The sequence below is a fragment of the Tuber melanosporum genome (genome assembly GCF_000151645.1).
Source record: "Tuber melanosporum whole genome shotgun sequence assembly, scaffold_13, strain Mel28".
Classification (NCBI taxonomy): Eukaryota; Fungi; Ascomycota; class Pezizomycetes; order Pezizales; family Tuberaceae; genus Tuber; species Tuber melanosporum.
In genome coordinates this window covers 493,345-512,473 of record NW_003298786.1, presented here as the reverse complement: position 1 = coordinate 512,473, position 19,129 = coordinate 493,345, and the positions used below count along the sequence as shown (strand labels likewise).

Below are 19,129 nucleotides of genomic sequence, written 5' to 3'. Positions count from 1 at the left end.
AAGCAGAACGAGAAAAGCCAACGCACTAGCAAGCACGGAAGAAATGAAGAAAGGAAGCAAAAGATGGAGTCAAACAACCGGCCAGACAGACAGATAAACAGATACCCCTAGACGGGATGGTAAGAGAAAAATAAAAAGAGAGCAGAGAAGAAAAGAAAAGAAGCGCAAACATATAAAAACCTCGTACCAAAAACGCTAATATCATACAACAAAATCAAACGGCCAATCTAAAAGAAAACTCCAAACCCCCGCCTTTCCCCTACCCACCACCACTCCCCGCCAACAACAACTCCAACAAATCCACCCCGCCAACATCAACGCCCATCTGACTCTGCGTAACACCAGCATCGAACCCGGCGCCAGTAACGGGATCGATCGGCAACGCCAACCACTCATACCCGCTGAAGAGAAACTCGGCATCGTGGATATCCGCTCCGTCGTACCCATAATCCCCCCTGGCCATGTCGGCCTGCAGTGTGCCGGGAGTCGGAGGTGGGAGCATCCTAACCTTCGTCTTTGGCGACGTGGCCTGCGGTGGTGGGGTATTTGCGGATGTATCGGCAGTAGCATTGGTAGTTGCACTGCTGGTAGGATTGATCCTGATGAATCGAGCATTAACCCGATTCGTCAATATCTCTAGTAAATCCGCAAAGCGTAGCGCAAGGTGTACATCGTCGACGCTTGCGGAACGGAGTGCACGTATCGTGTCATGGATGAGGTCTATGCTGGTCGTGACGTCGCTCTCTTTCGCGCCGAGCGCGAGAGTCTTCAGTAAGAACATGCTAGCGCCCAGAATGCGCAGGTAGATTCGAACAGGCGCATGCTTGAGGTACCCCCCCGGACACATCTTCTTCACGACGCAGGATAGGAGAGCGCGGGAGGCGTCAACGACTTCTTTTATGAAGGATACATCCTTCGCGTTCACCTGCATCATTGCCGTTTTCGTGCTGTTGTTCACGGTGCACCGGTCCACGACGGCTTGGAGGGCGAGGGAGTTGATGTAAAACCTTACGTGCTCGTATTCCATGCTAAGGATGTGGTGAATCGGGTTCGGGAGGTTGAGGGCGTCGAAGTCGCGCTTCCAGTCCTTCAGCTTGGGCTGGAAGTACTCCAGGAGCTCCACGTAGCGGCCCGTCCGCATGATCTCTTTGGTATGCCGGCGCGAGGGGAAAAGCGTTTCCGCCGAGTGCTTCATCACCATTGTTAGGTCAACCCAGCTGTGAAAGATCACGTCCTGGAGCTCATCTTCGCTATCCCAGCGGCCGGTTATGGTCACGCTAGCCGGGGAGGCGCCGGCGGAATTGAGCTTGTGCTGGACGGATTGAGTGATGTGTCGCGGGATCATGCTCGTCCAACCGAGGCGCGAGGCAAGTTGGAGGACGTAGAGGAGGAGGAGCTTCTGGATTCTCTGGAAGCGAAGACGGTAGCCCGTGTCTGGCGGGGGCGGTTCTCTGGAGGGGAGGTGTGCGGGAGTGGTGGACGCCGGCTCGTCTATCTCGTCAAAGACACCGAGTTCGTACGCCAGCGCGAGGGCGTTGCCCAGCAACATCCAACTCATCCGATCACTGCGGTACGCCGGCTCGAGTATATTTTCGATGCGGTCGCTCAAGCCTTCCACCACGCCTCCGCCCTTGCGCGCTTTCCGCCGGGTGTGCGTGGTCTCGCACTCCTCGCTATCGGACGAATCCACCATCCAGTCGCCCTCCTCCACATCCATCGGGAAGTGCAGCCCGCGGACGTGCCATTCTGTGAGTATCAATAAGCCTTCCACCGTCCCCAATGTACGCAGCCCGCGCGCTACTTTTGCGCTGTGTGTGTACGAGTGGTTGTTGCTACTTGCGGTTCCAAGACCGCCCCACCCGCCGCCCCACATGAGCCCTTCGCATCCGCCGCGGACTTCCCGCCATAGCATGTCGTGGATTGCATACGATCTTGATTGACCCCCCGGGCCCGAGAGGACCATGTACCGTGATGTTATCAGAAGGATGATGGTTGTCAGGAAGGGCTCTAAGCGAAGGAGTGAGGGGTGGTGACTGGGGTGTGAAATATGTTGCAGGGAGGGCGATGTTAGGGTTGGTGACAACGGGTGTAGATGTTTGTAAAAGCTGATCACTCCAGTCAGCAAAAACGTACGTGTCTCAATTCGAGGGAAGAAAGTGGAGGGTTACTATTCAACATATTGAATTGCTTCCCTAGCAGTGAACCACCCCGCCTTAACAAATCGAAACTTGTTCCACACCCGAACAGCCTTTTCCAGTCCATCTTTGTCCTCGTGAATGGTGCTGATGCTCAGACTCCTAGCAGTCCCCGGCCGACCAGCCTGTGTTCCGGGAGAAGTGGTAGAATTGCTTCCTGCCCGCCTGCGAGCATACGGGGAGAAAGTACCATCGCCCGCCGAGGAGAACCGAACCCCAACCCCATTCCGTGTAGCTGGTGACAGACTATCATCGACATCCTTCTCACCTTCCCCATCCGTATCGCCGGGTGATTTCCCACCCGTGGACATCGGCGCATCCCTCCCCGCTACCTCGACAAGCGCTAACAGCGCCTGGTGCGAATTGCAAACGGGCGTCTGGAGCAGCGCCTCAGCGGCCGTTGCCGTGTCCCCGTCCCTGCTGTCGACATCCCCATCTCGCTCCGCAAGCCGTGGATCGATGGGCGTAACGAAAGGCTTCCCCGCAAAGCTGGGTGAATAAGATGGGGAATTAGCGAAGTCTCCGTGGCCAATTGAGCGGGATCGCTTGATCGGTGAGAGCACTTCCTCGTCATCCTCGTGCTTCCTGACCACCCCACGGATGGTGCCGCGGCCGCGACCGATTCCTACCTCGTCCGTGCTCGGGGTTCTCGTCTTGCGCCTCGTAGCGGAGAAGTAGCATTCCTTGGATTCGCGACGGCAGCGGACGCAGGGTGGGTCGTGCGGGGCTTCAACGGAGCCGAGGTCGCAGCGAACTTTTCTCTGCCGACATGGAATGCAGGCCTGGTAGGTTCTTTTGTGAATTGTTGGAGGCGGGGGTGTTGGATTCGCTGCTGCCCCAAAAGGAAATCTTTAAGTTTCGCTAATCTCGGGGAGAAGGAAGAAGTAGAAACTAAAGAACCGGGGAGAAAAACCCACCAGGAATCCCCGTCGCACAGGTTGCAGATGGAGGAACGGTTGAAAATGTGGCATTTGGTGGTGCCTCATCGGTGGTTCGAGGATCGTAAGACATCTTATGATTAAGATTATTCGGCTTCTCACGGGCGCTCACTCACTCACGGGGTGGTAGGTGGTTTGCGACGGTTTAAATCGGTGTCTCCTGTTGAACATGAAGAGAGGGAAAAAAGAAGTTGGTTTGCCAGGAACTGAGCTTTAGAAGGGAGAGGGAGCGACGGGGACACAGGGTGGCACCAGCAGACCCCAACCCCACGCCAAGCCGATAGCGCAGAATCCATAAGGGGAAATAATTGGATGGACTTTCCTGAATCGGGTTAGAAGGCTGCGACGAACGTCACAGAAGGCTGAGGAGCCCCCACAGTCGACGCCCAGAGAATCAGAGATGAGCTTCTCAACCTTGCTGTCTGCAGAAGGCTACCAATGAGGTTGGGAGAATATCATCGAGCCTCCAATCGCGATTAGAAATGTGAGTTTAAAATTCCATTTAACGCGTGCTGACAGCCCTACTACGTGATGAATCCTCTTGATAAGGTCACCACTCACCATTGGATTTGGTAGGAAAGGCTCGGAGCACTCCTGATCGTCAGTTTGAGTGCTTCTTCAATCAGAACAAAAATCTTCCCCGCTGTACATCATTCACCATCTATTTCCAAAAGAATCCGGTAAACCGATTCCCCGTGTATAAGCACTGAGTAAAATATCTCACCAAGTGCGACTCACCCTTTCCCACAACCCCTAGCCTACCATGTATCCCATGTTGGTCAGGCGCCGCTACAATGTGCTCCGAGCCCCCCAGTAGCTCTTGCCGTCAATACCATCACTACCGCACTGCTACGACTTGTTCCAAAGTGATCCTAGACACAGCAAATGTTTTCATCCCTACTCATCTATCCTTTTCTCAAGTACGGTACTGTACTTATGGAGATCCTGCCTCGGCGCTATCCGCGCAGGCTGTGGCCCCGAAGCTGAGAACTTGCTTATATCAGACTAGAAAAGGGAGGATACGAGGAACCCATTTAGGAGTGCTTTGGGAAACCAAAATTAACTTTTAGGAAAGCAGTTTTCTTCCGGGATCGCGTTACCAATATTCACCTAGCTTGTCGTCGTTATTGACGAGTGCTATCATGTGAAGTTGGAGGCGCTAAACTAATTTTTGGAAAACCCTCACTTCAATAGTAAACCCGTAATCAAAACGTTATGGTTCAGAATCCCCTCCCCAACTCTAGCGCCGGCCTTGACAGCATCCCTCTACAAACGTTCAAGTGTTTCTGTCCATATGGGTGGCAGTTGGCTGCTCGTACTCGTACGCTCGTGTCCGCAAAGTTCTTGTAACTTCTGGCTGTGTTTTGCTAACTAGAAGCCAGATTGGTATTAGTCGGGATAAATTTATATTTACTAACGTGTCGCAAATTCTTAGCGGTTCGTAACCGGGGGATCGCGGGAGCTATTTACCACGGAAAAAAAATATATATGAATATCTTCCACGGAATCTCCCGTTACTAGAATCTAATTAAAAATATTTTCTCGAAAGAGTCGTCCCCGTCTAGCTATCCAAGCCCAGTGTTGGCGGCTAGGGTGTTGCGAGAGCTTTGCAGATGCGGTTGTACTGTACTGTACATACTTTTGAGGTATCATAGTTGCGTGAATAGTTGGTACCGTATGATGATAGATGGCCCTTCAACCGATCTTCAAACCCACTCATACGAGTAGGCCCCCTCTGTTTCCTTATGATATCCAACCAGAAGCTGTGTCGTTGGATGATGCTGGTTAATGTAGCAACTACTCGTGCCGCAACGCCAAATGTACGGAGGTATAACCCCTAAATATTGTATATTTTACTAGCAAGGAGGGTTTGGCTAGCGTTGGCAGAAGCATGGAATTGGGTATGATGACTACCCTATTCATTCCCTGACCCCTGCTAGCGGAACACCAATCCTTAGTAAAATATACAATACCTAGGGGCTGTACCTCCGTATGATAGGACCAGTCCCTCCAGTGTCCAGTAAGCCCTACCGAATATTTAATTTAGGCCGGACTGGGCTGCGCTTTGCCTGACTATGATATTTACCAAGCAACCTATCCTGAAAAGCCCGAAGACCATCGACCAAGGCCAGCCTGAGTCAACCGAAAACATTGTCACAAATCTTAGGGCTAACCAGACCCATCGAATGTGCACCAGTGTCTCCTCCGTAAGATATTGACTACGTACACAAGTGGAGCAGAACACTTTTCTCCAATTTTTTTTAGGCAGGGAAAATCAGCAGTAGCCACCAATAATTTCCTTGGTTAACCACTCGTCTACCAAACTTTGCAGACTTGGAGTACAGTACCATTGATCGCATTGGTTGTTCTCACCCTTCATGGACCCAGAACCTGGTACAGTACAAGTATCTCCATACCCCGGTATGCCGATTTACAAGGGCCTTGGTTCCGGGGCATTAGGCATGCATTTTTTCAGGCCAGCGGGCCACCTAACTTGTTTAAGCTGTGTCAAGCCAAGCCCTCGCGTCTTTTGACACCTAGGGAAGTTTCACCCAGCCGATCCCATCAGAGGCGCCAAGCCGGAGTGGCGTTTGCGACTAGCTTGTGGCTGGTCCTTGGATCAGATTTAATCATCCCGGGAAAATTTATGATACCGTAGTGGTTGGATTGCGGGGTAACCCTGACCCTGCCACTACGGCCACACACTAGATCAAGCATGATATTGGTTTACTCGAGTAGTGCTTCTCCGTTGGACTCACCAAATGCCATCACAATTGAACATTACAGGGGACGCAATGGCCCACGGACAAGCTGTTATGGGCTGTTCCGCCTGAGGAACTGGTTGACGAATTATCATTCCCCAACAGACTATTTGACCATTCATAAAGTATTCGGACACCTTGGCGCCAAGATTTCTTTGAGTTTTTACAGCCTTGGCACCAAAGTGTCCGCATGGCAAATGAACCAGCGAGCACTGTACTGTACGAGTACTTGGCTCCAAGGCATCCGAATACTTTACACATCGCTTCAAGGCTCTGTTTGGATACAACGGTCCCGTTCCCTCTTGTGGCCCGTTTCTGGGATTTTCGAACGGAAGGAAACGGTCACTTTGTATGGGGCAACGGAACAGAACCGTTGTATCCGGACAGAGCCTAATCAAAGAGCATTGGGTTCCCCCGTTGTCGGAGCGTGGAGGAGAGGCAGGAAAAGCATCAACTGTGATATCCAACAAAATGACTGTTTCTTCTTCTTCCCACACACTTTTCTCCCTTCTCACTATCATTGCTGCCTACAGCTTCCCGCACCTGTGACCTGCAAAGGACACTCCTATTGTATTTCCCAAGGGAAACGGAGGATGACACAGCTTGGAGGACCGGACTACGGTAATCAAAATTATCTACCAAAAGAAGGTGGGGTCGCCAACACAAGGGAGCCGGATAGTAGGATAGTACAGTACAGTACACCACGAGAACTGCTAAGATGTTGGAGTTGCCTCTCCTAGTACGGTCCGGTGTTTTTTCTCTTTTTTTTATTTGTCTCGGGAGCAAATTTTTTGGTCTTTTCTTTGTCCCTTTTACAGAGGAGCAAATTTTGGATTCCACAGAATATGGTCCGCTTATGTGAGTTCTTAGGGTAATATCATACAAAATTTCATAGCCTAAATTTTTAAAAGCTTACCACCCTGCGACGGGGAAATCTACCGGTAATCGCCCGGTTTATCCGGGCTGCTAAGTAACTCCCGTAATATGGGAGAAAGTGAGTTTAGAATGCTGGAATTGGGTGGTTCCCCCTAAGCGATTAACTTGGAGCAAATTTTCAAATTTTCAGCCGGCTATTCCTACATTAAAATCGTGCTTTTGAAAAGTGCAGGAGGAAATATTACTTGCATTTTTTGAAATCCCCCTTCCATCAATAAATTCCAGGGGTGTGGAAATGTCCGACTCCGACCCGCCGTGGCATTGATGGACTGAATCTAGAGAAAATTCAAAAATATATGTGTACGGAACGCCGCCAACCGTCTTCCAAGAAGTGAGTAACATTAAGACCTTGCCGAGTGTGAAAACTGGTGGGCATGCTGCTCCCCCATTGAGCCGTTCGGAGGATTAGTTAGAGTGGCCACAACCCATTCAGACTAGATAGCTTCATGGCGCCATCTGCCTACGGGCGCCCCCTCCCTCCCGTCAGGGACAGTGGAGATACAGACCTAAGGACTGGCATATGGTTAATGTAATAGCTAATTTCCTTTCAACTCCCGGTGCCCTTTTCTTCCTCCCCTGCCATCACTCTTCTGCATTTGCCCCCTCCTCGGACACGTTAGGCCAGGTCGTGATATACCATAAGGAACATGTGAGCTCCTTTGCTAGCAGGGAGGGGCCATTGAGAAGTATTATTCCCTGAATCAGCGAAGGTACTGGGTTTCTCTGGGTCGCGCGGGACTTGGGAGAAACTGTTTTGTCGTTTCTGAGTAAACATTACAAGAGCTAAGTCAGAAGGTATTGCTGTATTAGCATAGCGGGATAGCTGCGCCTGAGAGGGGTGAGGGGGTAAAGGCCTTAAGGAGAACTGCCGCTTTTCCTGAACTGACTTTGTTCCCCTGTAGTGATAGTATTGCTATAATGCCCTGCGTACGTACCCAATTTCCGGCGATTGCGGAGTCCCTTCACTCCGAGGAGGTAACCAAAGGATGAGGCGGTGGGAGTGCGATCGCCGCAAATGGAACGAACGCTACAAAAATATGAGAAATGATGTACTAAACAATCGGCATAGATGCAAGTTAGGGACAAACCATTAAGATCACAAATTTCTGAAGAGTCCACAACCCTAGAAGCCGGGAGGAGCCCGACAAACTCCAAAGAGATAAATGCGCAGAAGGTATTAGCAGACGATGGGAACCGAACAGAACCACCACATGGCGGGGTCTTGCGCGGATGAAGAAACGCGTAAACGCTTTGAGGTAGGACTGAGGTGAAGGAGAGCACAGGTGTTAGATACGTGAAGTAACTAAACACCAAGTAAATCTGAAAATTAACCAGTTTGTTGGAGCTTGGGTGTTTGCATCCACTCCGGTGCGATTGAGGATCAGCGTTAATTTAGTTGTAGCTGCAGCTGTGGGCATTGTAGCCTGTCTTTCTGCATGGAATCCATGAAATGGTATTTGTTTTTGATGCACAGTCCCGGTGGATTGAAATATAAATAGGTATTACATCATTACAGGGCGGACTCTTTCCACAAAGCAAAAAGAGGAAAGGGTGATTCGAAGTTGTTATTTTCCGTTTTTAGGGCCGAGAAACTATTAGATTCTCACCCCGTTGATCATTTTGTGTCACTCGCCCTCTTTGTGTGGGACCACCCCCGGGTCTGATAGCCTAATAAAAATGAATGACAACGACAGAAGGGATGCTGAAAGTTTGTGGTTAGAATCTATATTCTAATCAGCTTATTTTCAAACCTTGCAGTATTAAGCTGTGGGACTAGGTAGAGGGTGGTGTGATCGAGTCAGCCCCCCATTGAAACCAAGATATCTCCTCGGAGGGAGGCAGCGGTGCTCACTACCTAATGATCGGCAGCCTACCGACTAGTCTAACAGAGCGCCTGTGTGAAAAACGAGAGCATCAGGATTCTCGACTTACTGTGTCTTAAAATAACCTTCCATCTAGGATAATACACTTAACCTACAATGCATCGAACCATAGTATTTTTCTCGCGTCCTTTTTACTGGAGACTTTTGACGCAATAACAATACTCGGATGTGAAAGTGCCTTTATCGCTGGAATGTGATATACGGTAGCAGCGTAACAGCTACCCGGTACAAATACGAAAGAACGCTAGAGCCACGTTGTGATGTATCATTGTGCGGAAGTATAAGTTGGCTTAGCTTAAACGGGGAGTTAGATTTCGATACGCCGGCGGGCTCATCAATCTGCAACCTGCTAGTCTGAGTTTCCGAAATCTATTGGAACTAGTGGGCTGAAATGGAGCGGCTGGGGGGTGGCTGACAGGTGGACAAAGTGCTGTGCTGTATTCTTCAGCGTGAGAATGCAAAGTTGAATATGTTTATGAAGCCGTGTTATAACTGGTTTTTCCTAACCTATGACTAATACGGAATCCCGGGGGTTGCAGGGGACAGGCAGTTGATGGCATGTGCATGAAGTTGTTGTATTTTCCCTTTTATTGGCGGTTGCCTGGACAAGATCGCAGACTGCAAAGGACGAATATCCACTACCTTCTCGGCACCTGGGAGCTGTCTCACTAGTAGCCTTCCAAAACGGAAGTGTATGACTTCAGTTAACGCTCCTCACCGGTAGTTTTGCACTAATTTCCGTTTTTCTAAATTCGAATTAAATTCTCATCTAGAGAGACGAAGGAAAGGGAAATTTGGAAAAAAGTCTACAATAGGCGATATATAATATACGACCTGCGCTTTTTTTTTTACCGCCCACAATTCACTTGTTGTCCGAGGTACTCCAACTATTTTTGTCCATTGTACTTGGTTGGCGTAGCATATCATTAGGTTGATACGAAGCGTAGAATGGAATGCATATCATCTTCCGGTCTATATTCTTAGATGTGCTAAAAGCCCTCGTAGGTCACTAGGTAGATGCACTAGCGGAGAGCAAGGATCACCTGAGTGAACAGAATGTCTGGATTCTGCCACATAGGCCACGACAAAACTAGACCATGTGGATCCAGTGAATATAGGAAGGCGAATAATGAACAGCAGAAGATTCCTAATTTCGGTCCGGGGACTATGCATATGTATGCCATGCTGTCAAAAATATAAATACAAAAAGTTAGCTAGTGGTCTTCGTTCAATGATGTATCATATGTACCTAGATTATCTTTCCATACGGCGGCCTCGACGTTTCTCTTAGAAATCGTGTAGTTTAGTACACTTCTTGCAAGACAGGGTATGCAAGCTGAGAACGGGAGCGCTTTTGAGAAGTTTGTAATCCCAGCAGTGGACCTCCTGGTGTGGCTTGCAATTTGGCAGTTCGAAAATTCTATAGCGGATTTCACCCGGGCAGTGACAATTCTTACTTGCTGACCACTAAATTACTTTGGGTGACTAGATGCCAGCATATCTACACGTATCGAGCATCAGCGTTCCTAGGATTCCCAAACCGGACACCCCCCAGAAGGCCCGATGCTGGAAGCAACGTTAGAAAGGCACCTCGTATTACTCGTCAAACAAAACGAGAACTCTCTTGAAGACAAAGCCTTACCCGATGTTGCGTAAAGAGTCAATCTTGACTACCGAAAGCTGAATTTTTCTTAGAAACTGATTACTCTGCAGTGGAGAAGCCTAGTTATGTTTAGCCCCCCATGTCCGGAGATGGAGGTGCAGTGAGGTACTATAGGGATGCTTACCCAAATATCGCACTTTATCAGGGCAAACAAGCTAACCTATCTTACCGCCTGTAGGCTACCTATCAAGGCTCTAATCGGATTTGGGAATGGTACAGTAATCGATATGCACGATATGCAACCGTCTTTACTGTGTTTGATGATCACAAATTATCACCCGTAAAGTTAAAGTTCCACGGGCGACCAACCACCCGGCTGAACCTCGTCATCCGCACTGACCAAGTTCTAAGTCGGGTGCATCCGAATAAAGCATCAACGTCACTCAGCAGATTGTTAATATTCAACCAGCACCTTCCTATCAAGTTGCGAAAAATTATCGTTCGCGCTCACATACAATAAAGGACGCGAGCCAATTGCCACACTCAGCCTCACCGGAAAATAAGCGTTGTGGCGGAGAGAGATCCGTCCAGCCAATGAAAAAAATTCTCCGATCCACCCAGCAACTTTGTCAAGTGATGATTCGTGGCGCCAGGCCTTACCACTATTTACAGGACAGCGGGTGGCATGCAAATCTGAAACGCGAACCCCGGTGGAAAAAAACGGTGGGGTATCCTGGTATGATGTACATATTGGGGGAAATAGCACTGTACCAGTAATCTTAGTCTAGTAGTCAGTAGGATCTTGAGGCTCTGAGGGAGGTTACAGCCTGCAACGCTTATACTATACCGGTGTAAGGCTCTGCTGGGTTCTAATAATGGGGGTGCTATCGGCTAATGCAAATCACGGCTGACCTACCTTTTCACCAGCACCCGGCCCAGCACAGTAATACGCCTACTCACCCTATCAGAACTTCAAGTACCATGTAGTGCGATACAGTGCTGCGTACCCTATGCAGATACTCGAGTAATATCGTATCATACATGCACCATACAGACGAAATGGTGATGCCTATACCGGTGTACTGTACCGGTACTTGAGCACTGTACTCGAGCATAGGTAATCACATAGACACCCATCAACACCCGCCTTCTCCCCACCACAGAGTGGTGGGGAGGAAGGTGTGCACCATTAAATTTTTCTGGTGCACACAGCCTCGTGGTGTCTTGGATCCACACATCGACACATCGCCGTTCCCTGGTACCGTAATTGGTCCATGCAAAGCGCGAGGATCAAACAGTAACCTTAATCCCTCGGATTATACATTTTGTCTTCTAGAACGAAGTGAATTTCTGCGGCCAGCGCCTATCAATCAATCGCACGGGGCTCTATTTCGATAGCACATTCAAGGCGATTTTCTAATCAGTTTAGTTGTATTACCGGCACTTAGGTTCTGATTGTCAAAATAGTGCTATCATTTGGAGCTATCAGAATACTGATGATACTTCGCTGGTGGGGCAGGGAGGGGTATATATTGTGTCGAGATTCCCCCATCGTAGACATTTTTTTTCCTCACCATCTCACTCTCACCCTCACTCTCCACCCTTCTCTTCCTTCTTCCGCTTCCGCTTTTTTTCGGTTTTTTCTTATCTTTTCACTTATTTCCCATCGCATTAGCATATCTCTTTGAATTTTCAATTTTATCCTTTCACCATCTGTAGCTCAGCATGCTTCTCAACGCAATCACTTCGATCCTTGTCCTGAGCACTACCCTAGTAGCTGCTGTCCCAGCACCAGTGTATGTCCTCTGTTCCCCCAATAACAACTCATGACACAAACTAACCTGTCCTAGCGCGCAAAGTTCCTCAGGCTGCCCATCCGGAAAGCCCTTCACAGGCCAAGCCGGTTGCTCTACCTGCTCCAGAGAGGGCAATATCGTATGCGGCCGTGACGAGGATGCCATCGCAGACCTCAGATGTACACGCTTCTCCACTGGCCTGACCTGGGTACCTGTCGCCAACCCCGGCAAGTGCGGCGTTGACTCCACGAGTCTTGGGACCAGTGGCTGCCCATCTGGAAAGCCCTTCACAGGCCAAGCCGGATGCTCCACCTGCTCCAGAGAAGGAAATATCGTATGTGGCCGTGACGAGGATGCCATCGCAGACCTCAGATGTACACGCTTCTCCACTGGCCTAACCTGGGTGCCTGTCGCCAACCCCGGCAAGTGCGGTGTCGACTCCACGAATCTCATGACCCGTGGCGAATACAGCTGCCCATCCGGAAAGCCCTTCACAGGCCAAGCCGGCTGCTCCACCTGCTCTAAGGAAGGAAATATCGTGTGCGGCCGTGACGAAGATGCCATTGCAGACCTCAAGTGCACACGCTTCTCCACTGGCCTCGTCTGGGTGCCTGTCAAGAACCCCGGCAAGTGCGGTGTCGACTCCTCGTATCTCAAGCCCCGTGGCGAATACAACTGCCCATCCGGAAAGCCATTCACAGGCCAAGCCGGTTGCTCCACTTGCTCCAAAGAAGGCAATATTGTGTGCGGCCGTGATGAAGATGCCATTGCAGACCTCAAGTGCACACGCTTCTCCACTGGCCTCGTCTGGGTGCCTGTCAAGAACCCCGGCAAGTGCGGTGTCGACTCCGCTTATCTCAAGGCCCGTCAAGAACCTGGCTGCCCATCCGGAAAACCCTTCACAGGCCAAGCCGGTTGCTCCGCCTGCTCCAGAGTCGGCAATATTGTATGTGGCCGTGATGAGGATGTCATCGCCGACCTCAAATGCACGCGTTTCTCCACCGGCCCCGTCTGGGTGCCCGTTAAGAACCCCGGCAAGTGCGGTGTCGATTCCGCTCCCAATTCCGCTCCTGCTACATGTCTCTCGGGAAAGCCTTTCACTGGACAGGCCGGTTGTTCTCTCTGCTCTGTCGTTAATAACATTGTCTGTGGGCGCGATGAGGATAGGGTTACGGATCTGAAGTGTACTGCTTTTGGAAGTTCTTTGACTTGGATTCCTGTTGACGACCCGACAAAATGCGGTGTCTAAGGTTATGAGTCTTTTTTTAATTTTTTTTTTTTCATATTAGTATTGCATGGTTGGTTGGTGGTGGTAACATAGGAGAAGGTCGCATTTGCATATTTTGGCGCGTTTCCTATTACTTGTTACTTTTTTTTTTTTATTTCTCCATTGCATTTTTCGATTCTCGTCAATCCTTTATTACCCTTACTGAAGGTTTTTTTTTTTGGCATTTGCATATCACGGTCGTCATTATTAGGGTTGGGTTTGGCGGGCATTCATTACACTTGATTAGTTTATAAAAATAAAAAAAACAATCACGCTCTTTAAGTTTTGGCTCACTCTTGAGTCTTGCTGGTGAAGTTGCATGACATGAATTAGAACTAACAGTTAGATGAATCAGTTCTAATTCCTCTTTCTGGGTGCTTGTTCGAATAGTTAGGATTGACCTGATCGATGCTTGGTTTATTCTCGATCCTGGCACTCTGTTCACTGGAGATAAGCATAGCGATATTTTACCTGGAGTCCCTTACCGAGCGCACCGGTATGCATGGCCTAACATATTTCTACCGTAGTTTATACCGGTGTGTAGGGTATAACTGTGGGCAACGAGGTTTAAAGGCATATTCCGTGATTAGGAGGGGCTCCATTTTTTTTTTTTAACCAGGGAAGGGACGCCGTGGGGCCCCAGAAACTTATAAAACAGGAGCATGGCTTTAAGTCCCATGATCTAAGGACCAGGAAAAAAGCCCGTTCCGTACGCCTGGTCTGTTGGGGGGGGGGTAATCTTAGTAATGTCAGATTGGCAAGTCTAGATCTCCAGCGAACTATTCGACCACTTGATTGGAGTCCGATAAGATACTGGTGCCGCGAATTACGTCCGTTGGGTCCGATACCGGGAAATCGAATTCTACACTACAAAACTCTATACCGGATAAGCTATTATAACCCACTATCACAAGGCTAGCAGTCGAACTCTGCGGACACGGCGCCTCGGTACTCCGTCCGAATACTTTCCCTCCCTTGGTATTCCTAATGGCTTATCCGCCGGTTTCGCCTCGACTGCGTCCCTTTCGTGCACTTCACCTCTTTTACGGCCCGCCGATATAATTTTGGCTGTATTTCGGGATCTGTTGACACTATTCAGCTTGAGGTATTGTCTCCCAGAGGGGGAGAGAATGGGGTATGCAAACACTTCATGGCCTTCAGTTAAGAATACTTGGTGTATGTCAACTAAAACTAGATTCGAGAAATATGATATAAACGGGAGATCTCTAGTTCGGCGATACAACAAATTGGATGTGACACCCACTGCAACGCTACCAGCGCTCCCAAGAGCCTAGCCCGTCTGGCTTGGAGGTAGGACATTCCAGACTATTGACCGAGTCGGTCATTTTCTGGGCGCCTAGAAACTCTAGCCCAACAGGCGAGGGACTAGGCAGACCATGAGCCCGGGCGTTCCGTGCGATGTAGGTGACTCCGATGATTAACTCCCACCCCCCGCGGTCTTTTTTATAGTGCTCAAAGAAATGCACCTCTTACGGTTGCACATCACTTTACTTATGCATCACTCGGAATATACATTCTAATTGTAAGCCCGCTTAAATTATGTTCCCCATTTCGTGCCCCTCTCAGTGAATACTCTACCATCTTAGGATTTGGGGGATGTGGTTAATAAATTTACCAGTGATGCTTAGTTGGATTGTTCAACTCACCCGGAGTTGTCATCTTTAGAGGCAGTATATAAAACCAGAAAACTTATTCCGGAGAAGAAGACATTCACGAATTTAAAGATCGATATTCCACCCCTGTTCGTTCATTCCGTTTGTTTAGCTTTCGGAATAGATATACCAGTAGGAGGGGCTAAAATCATGAAACATCACTCATTTTATCACTAACTCCCCCATAGTCCAACATCCCTGGCCGTCCCTTGCCATCACCTGCAGTCTTCTCCCTACCCCTCGTAAGCCACTCTCTCACCTTGTAGGACCGGTGATCCAGGCTAAACTCGGCCATCCTGAGATACCACTGCCCAGGGCTCACGGCAGTCCTCCTGCCGGGACATGTATTAATACACCTCTCGTGTGGGCCTTTCGTAATGGGCATGAGGTAGCGGTGGAAGCACTGCTCGGGCAGGACGTCAACCCCAATAAACTAGGTAACGCCGGCTGAACACCACTACATTACGCTGCTGGATGTGGGCAAGAGGGAGTGGCTAAAATATTACTCTGACGGGACATCAACCCCGAAAAACCGGATGAATACGGCCGAGCACCACTCCATTTTGCTGCTAGTTATGGGCGCGAGGGAGTGGTGAAAATCCTACTCGAACGGGACGAAGTCAACCCGACAAGCAGGATAATGATGGTCTAACACTACTCTGTTATGCTGCTGAAGTTTGGTGGGAGGGGGTCTTGAAAATGCTACTCGAACGGGACGATTTCAATCCCGCCAAACCAGATACACCGGCGAAACACCACTCCATTGTGCTGCCTGGAATGGGCACAAGGTGTGGTGAAAATACTATTCGGATGGAAAAAAGGCAACCTCGACAAACCAGCTATGGGTGACCGGACTCCACACCATTGCGCCGCCCGGGGTGGGCATGAGGGAGTGGTGAAAATATTTCCCGGACTGGACAAAGTCGACCCCGAAAAATCAGATGACAACTGCAGGACACCACTCTATCGTGCTGCTAAGAGTGGGAGTGAGGGGGTGGTGAAGAAAGATACTTCTCGGATGGGGCGACGTCAACGCCGCCCGCAGGATCACGGCGGTCTAACGCCACTCCTTTGTGCTGCCACTCGTGGGCACTGGGGAGTGGTGAAAATGCTACTCGAACGGGGCAGCATCTTCCTCCCCAAACAAGACACACTCGGCTAAACACCACCTCACCGTACTACTAAAAATGAGTGAAAATGCTACTCCAACGGGACAAGGTCAACCCGGAAAAACCAGATATATCCCGCCAAACACCAGTCTATTATCCTGTCAAGTATTATCATGAGGGAGTCATAAAAGTACTATGATAATTGGACCGCCCCCCCCCAGTCCTATCAGTATTGTGAATTTGGAAGGGAGAGGGGAATCATAGCACGATTTAGGCCTAGGGAATGTGGAAATTTCCGAATACCCTTAGAATCAGCAGGTACTCGATTAATGATATCCTCTCTAACGCGTAGGTGCTTGGTGCTAGGGTGAACACTTTACTGCCTCGTAAATCTCACTTATGATACCCAGTACGGTGGCTACGGGGTATCACTCGTTAAACATTTCCCCCTCTCGATATGCCCTAGACACTCCAATTTCCAAAATCAAAAACATGTCCCCTTTTGTGTTCTAACAAACAACCTCACCAAAACAAAAAGTTGTATTTTCTCTGTTTGTAGATAATAGAATACTCCATCACCTAGCAAAAATTACAATGGTTCATTACTGGGCCGTGGATTTTGAATCCGGCATTCGAGTGCCCCTGCGATAGAGGTCCTTGAGTATAGTGCCTTCTTCCCAATAGGGGGGAAGCGCTTTTGGTCCATTGAGGATAGTCAGCACATGTGTGTGTATTATTATTATTTTTTCTGAATAGAAATACTTGCACTACCGGTATTGATAGTGGAATGTAAACAAATTTGTGACGTAGAAATAATACGACGTATCATAACTCCGAATTTCTAAATTGGTCACCATTACTCTATCATTCACATCTCCCACAGTATCGTATGATACTCTACGAAAAATCTACCTTTCGAACACTAAATGTGGACGAATGACGCTGAGTGACCGGGGTTATAAAGCAGCCGCCGAATGAGTGGTGATGGCTCAGGACATGCTTGGAGATACAGCACTGAAGCGCTGCGGTGTTCGGGGAGAGGCTGAACAAGAGTTAAGTTTTTCTTTCACACATGTCATACTATACCATACCCGTACCGCGCTATATTAGATCTCTTTGTTCCAATATAAATAGTTCTCAATGTAGGAAATTCCTTCCAAAAATCTCTACAATGGATTGCGGATCCTCAGCCCCCAGCGTTGGATATGGTTTTTTTTGGTCAGATCCATGGGTTTGTTTGGGGGTGGGGCTGGCTTACCGTTGCACAGGTACTATACGTACTTGCGCAACCCAGATATGACATAAAACTCCAAAGCACTACCCGACATCTTCCCGCAAAATGTGAAAGCGTAGGAACAAAAGGGGAGCACCAATACCAGTAGTAGACACCGAGGGCAGTAGAAAGAAGACGAAGACGAAACCCCTCCAGGCCAGAAAAAAAACCATTTTGTATATTTATTATATGTAGGGAAGTAAAACAAAACGCTTTTCTTTGTTTTGAAAACCAAGAAACTTGCTGGTGTACTAGCATCCATAGAGCTGTCGCCATGGGCGCTTGGTGTTTGTTTTAACCTGAAATACCCAGCGTGTCGACCAGAGGCTGCGCAATAGCAGTGATACTCGCTCGAGGAATACGGGCCTCGCCGGTTTTCTTATCATAACGGAGGAGGTATCATAGATGAGAAGAATACGAGGTAGGGGTAAGGTATCGGGAAATGTATCGACTATGGCGTTTTTACCTCACGATGGGGTCCATTCTTCAAGTGTATGAAGAACCAAGTTCGGCCTTATGGAACTCTGCAAGACTCAAGCTATTTGCTCTTAAAATTCATGAGAAAGGGGCACCACTTACGGCTTGAGGAGGAAAAAACATTTAACAAAAGAATGTCATCCTGCCGAGAGGCTGTTGAGTGGGGATTTGCAGATATTTTACAACTCTGGAGTGCATTAGACTTTTCCTATAATCAACGTATATATGGTTCACCAATTGGGCTTCAGTACCGTGTTGCTACAATTTTAACAAATATTCATATCTGTTTATATGGCTGTAAAACCTCTTTTTATTTTAATTGTTGTCCACCTTCCATTGAAAATTACTTGAAGAAACCAGATATAAGTAATACTTTAGAAGATTAAGCATGTCAAATATAATAGAAAGAAAAAATTCTCCCTAATTCTCCCTTTGTTGATATACTTCTGTTCTAGTTCTAATATTCTCCATAATAGTACATATGTAACATGTTCGCAAGGTGCTAATCACATTATCGGTAATTGATACGATAGTTGGCAGGTAGCCTGCTCTTCCAGAGAGGAGGCAAGAGCTGAGAACTAAAAGAGGCTTCAAGAGTGTACTGAGGAACAAAGAAGTAACCGTTCAACTAAGTATATTGAAATACTGTCTGTCGAAGTCTGCCTTTTCTATCATAGAAACAGGCAGTCTTTAAATACACAAATCTGTTCATGTCTGGCATGAATGAAACTAATCAACGGTATCAATCGATACACTTTGGTAAAACTAATAAAGTATTAAAGCAATACTTAAAACAAAACATAAAACAAAACTAAGTATCAAAGCGATACTTAAAACATAACACAAAACAAAACTAAGTATCAAACAATACTTAAAACAAACCAAGTATCAAAGTGATACTTAAAACATAACACAAAACAAAACTAAGTATCAACCAATACTTAAAACAAACCAAGTATTAAAGCGATACTTAAAGCATAACACAAAACAAAACTAATAACCGAGTACCTGTACCACTTATATTCCCCAAAATAAACCAACTGTTTAAACAAACAAAACCTAATAATCATCAAAAGTGGAGTCTGAGAAACTAAAGGCTTCAGTTTCTACTATCAGCTCTTCATCATAAGTATCACACCAGGGACAAGAAGAAATCCTAAGAAAACATTTAGACTGTACTAGGTAGCCGAAAATTCAGCCGTAGGTCTTGAACTCGT

General features: G+C 48.1%; 1 protein-coding gene; it reads right to left on the bottom strand.

The window, feature by feature from the left end:
• Positions 1 to 259: 259 nt before the first annotated feature.
• On the bottom strand, positions 260 to 3,308 carry GSTUM_00004569001 (uncharacterized protein; the record flags this gene model as incomplete). XM_002836080.2 has 4 exons in its annotated part: positions 3,113 to 3,308; positions 2,246 to 3,024; positions 2,169 to 2,212; positions 260 to 2,105 (listed from the first exon to the last, which is right to left on the bottom strand). Exons 1-4 carry the CDS (start codon positions 3,204 to 3,206, stop codon positions 260 to 262), a joined length of 2,763 nt encoding a protein of 920 aa, XP_002836126.1. The 5' UTR covers positions 3,207 to 3,308.
• Between the last annotated feature and the right edge of the window lie 15,821 nt (positions 3,309 to 19,129).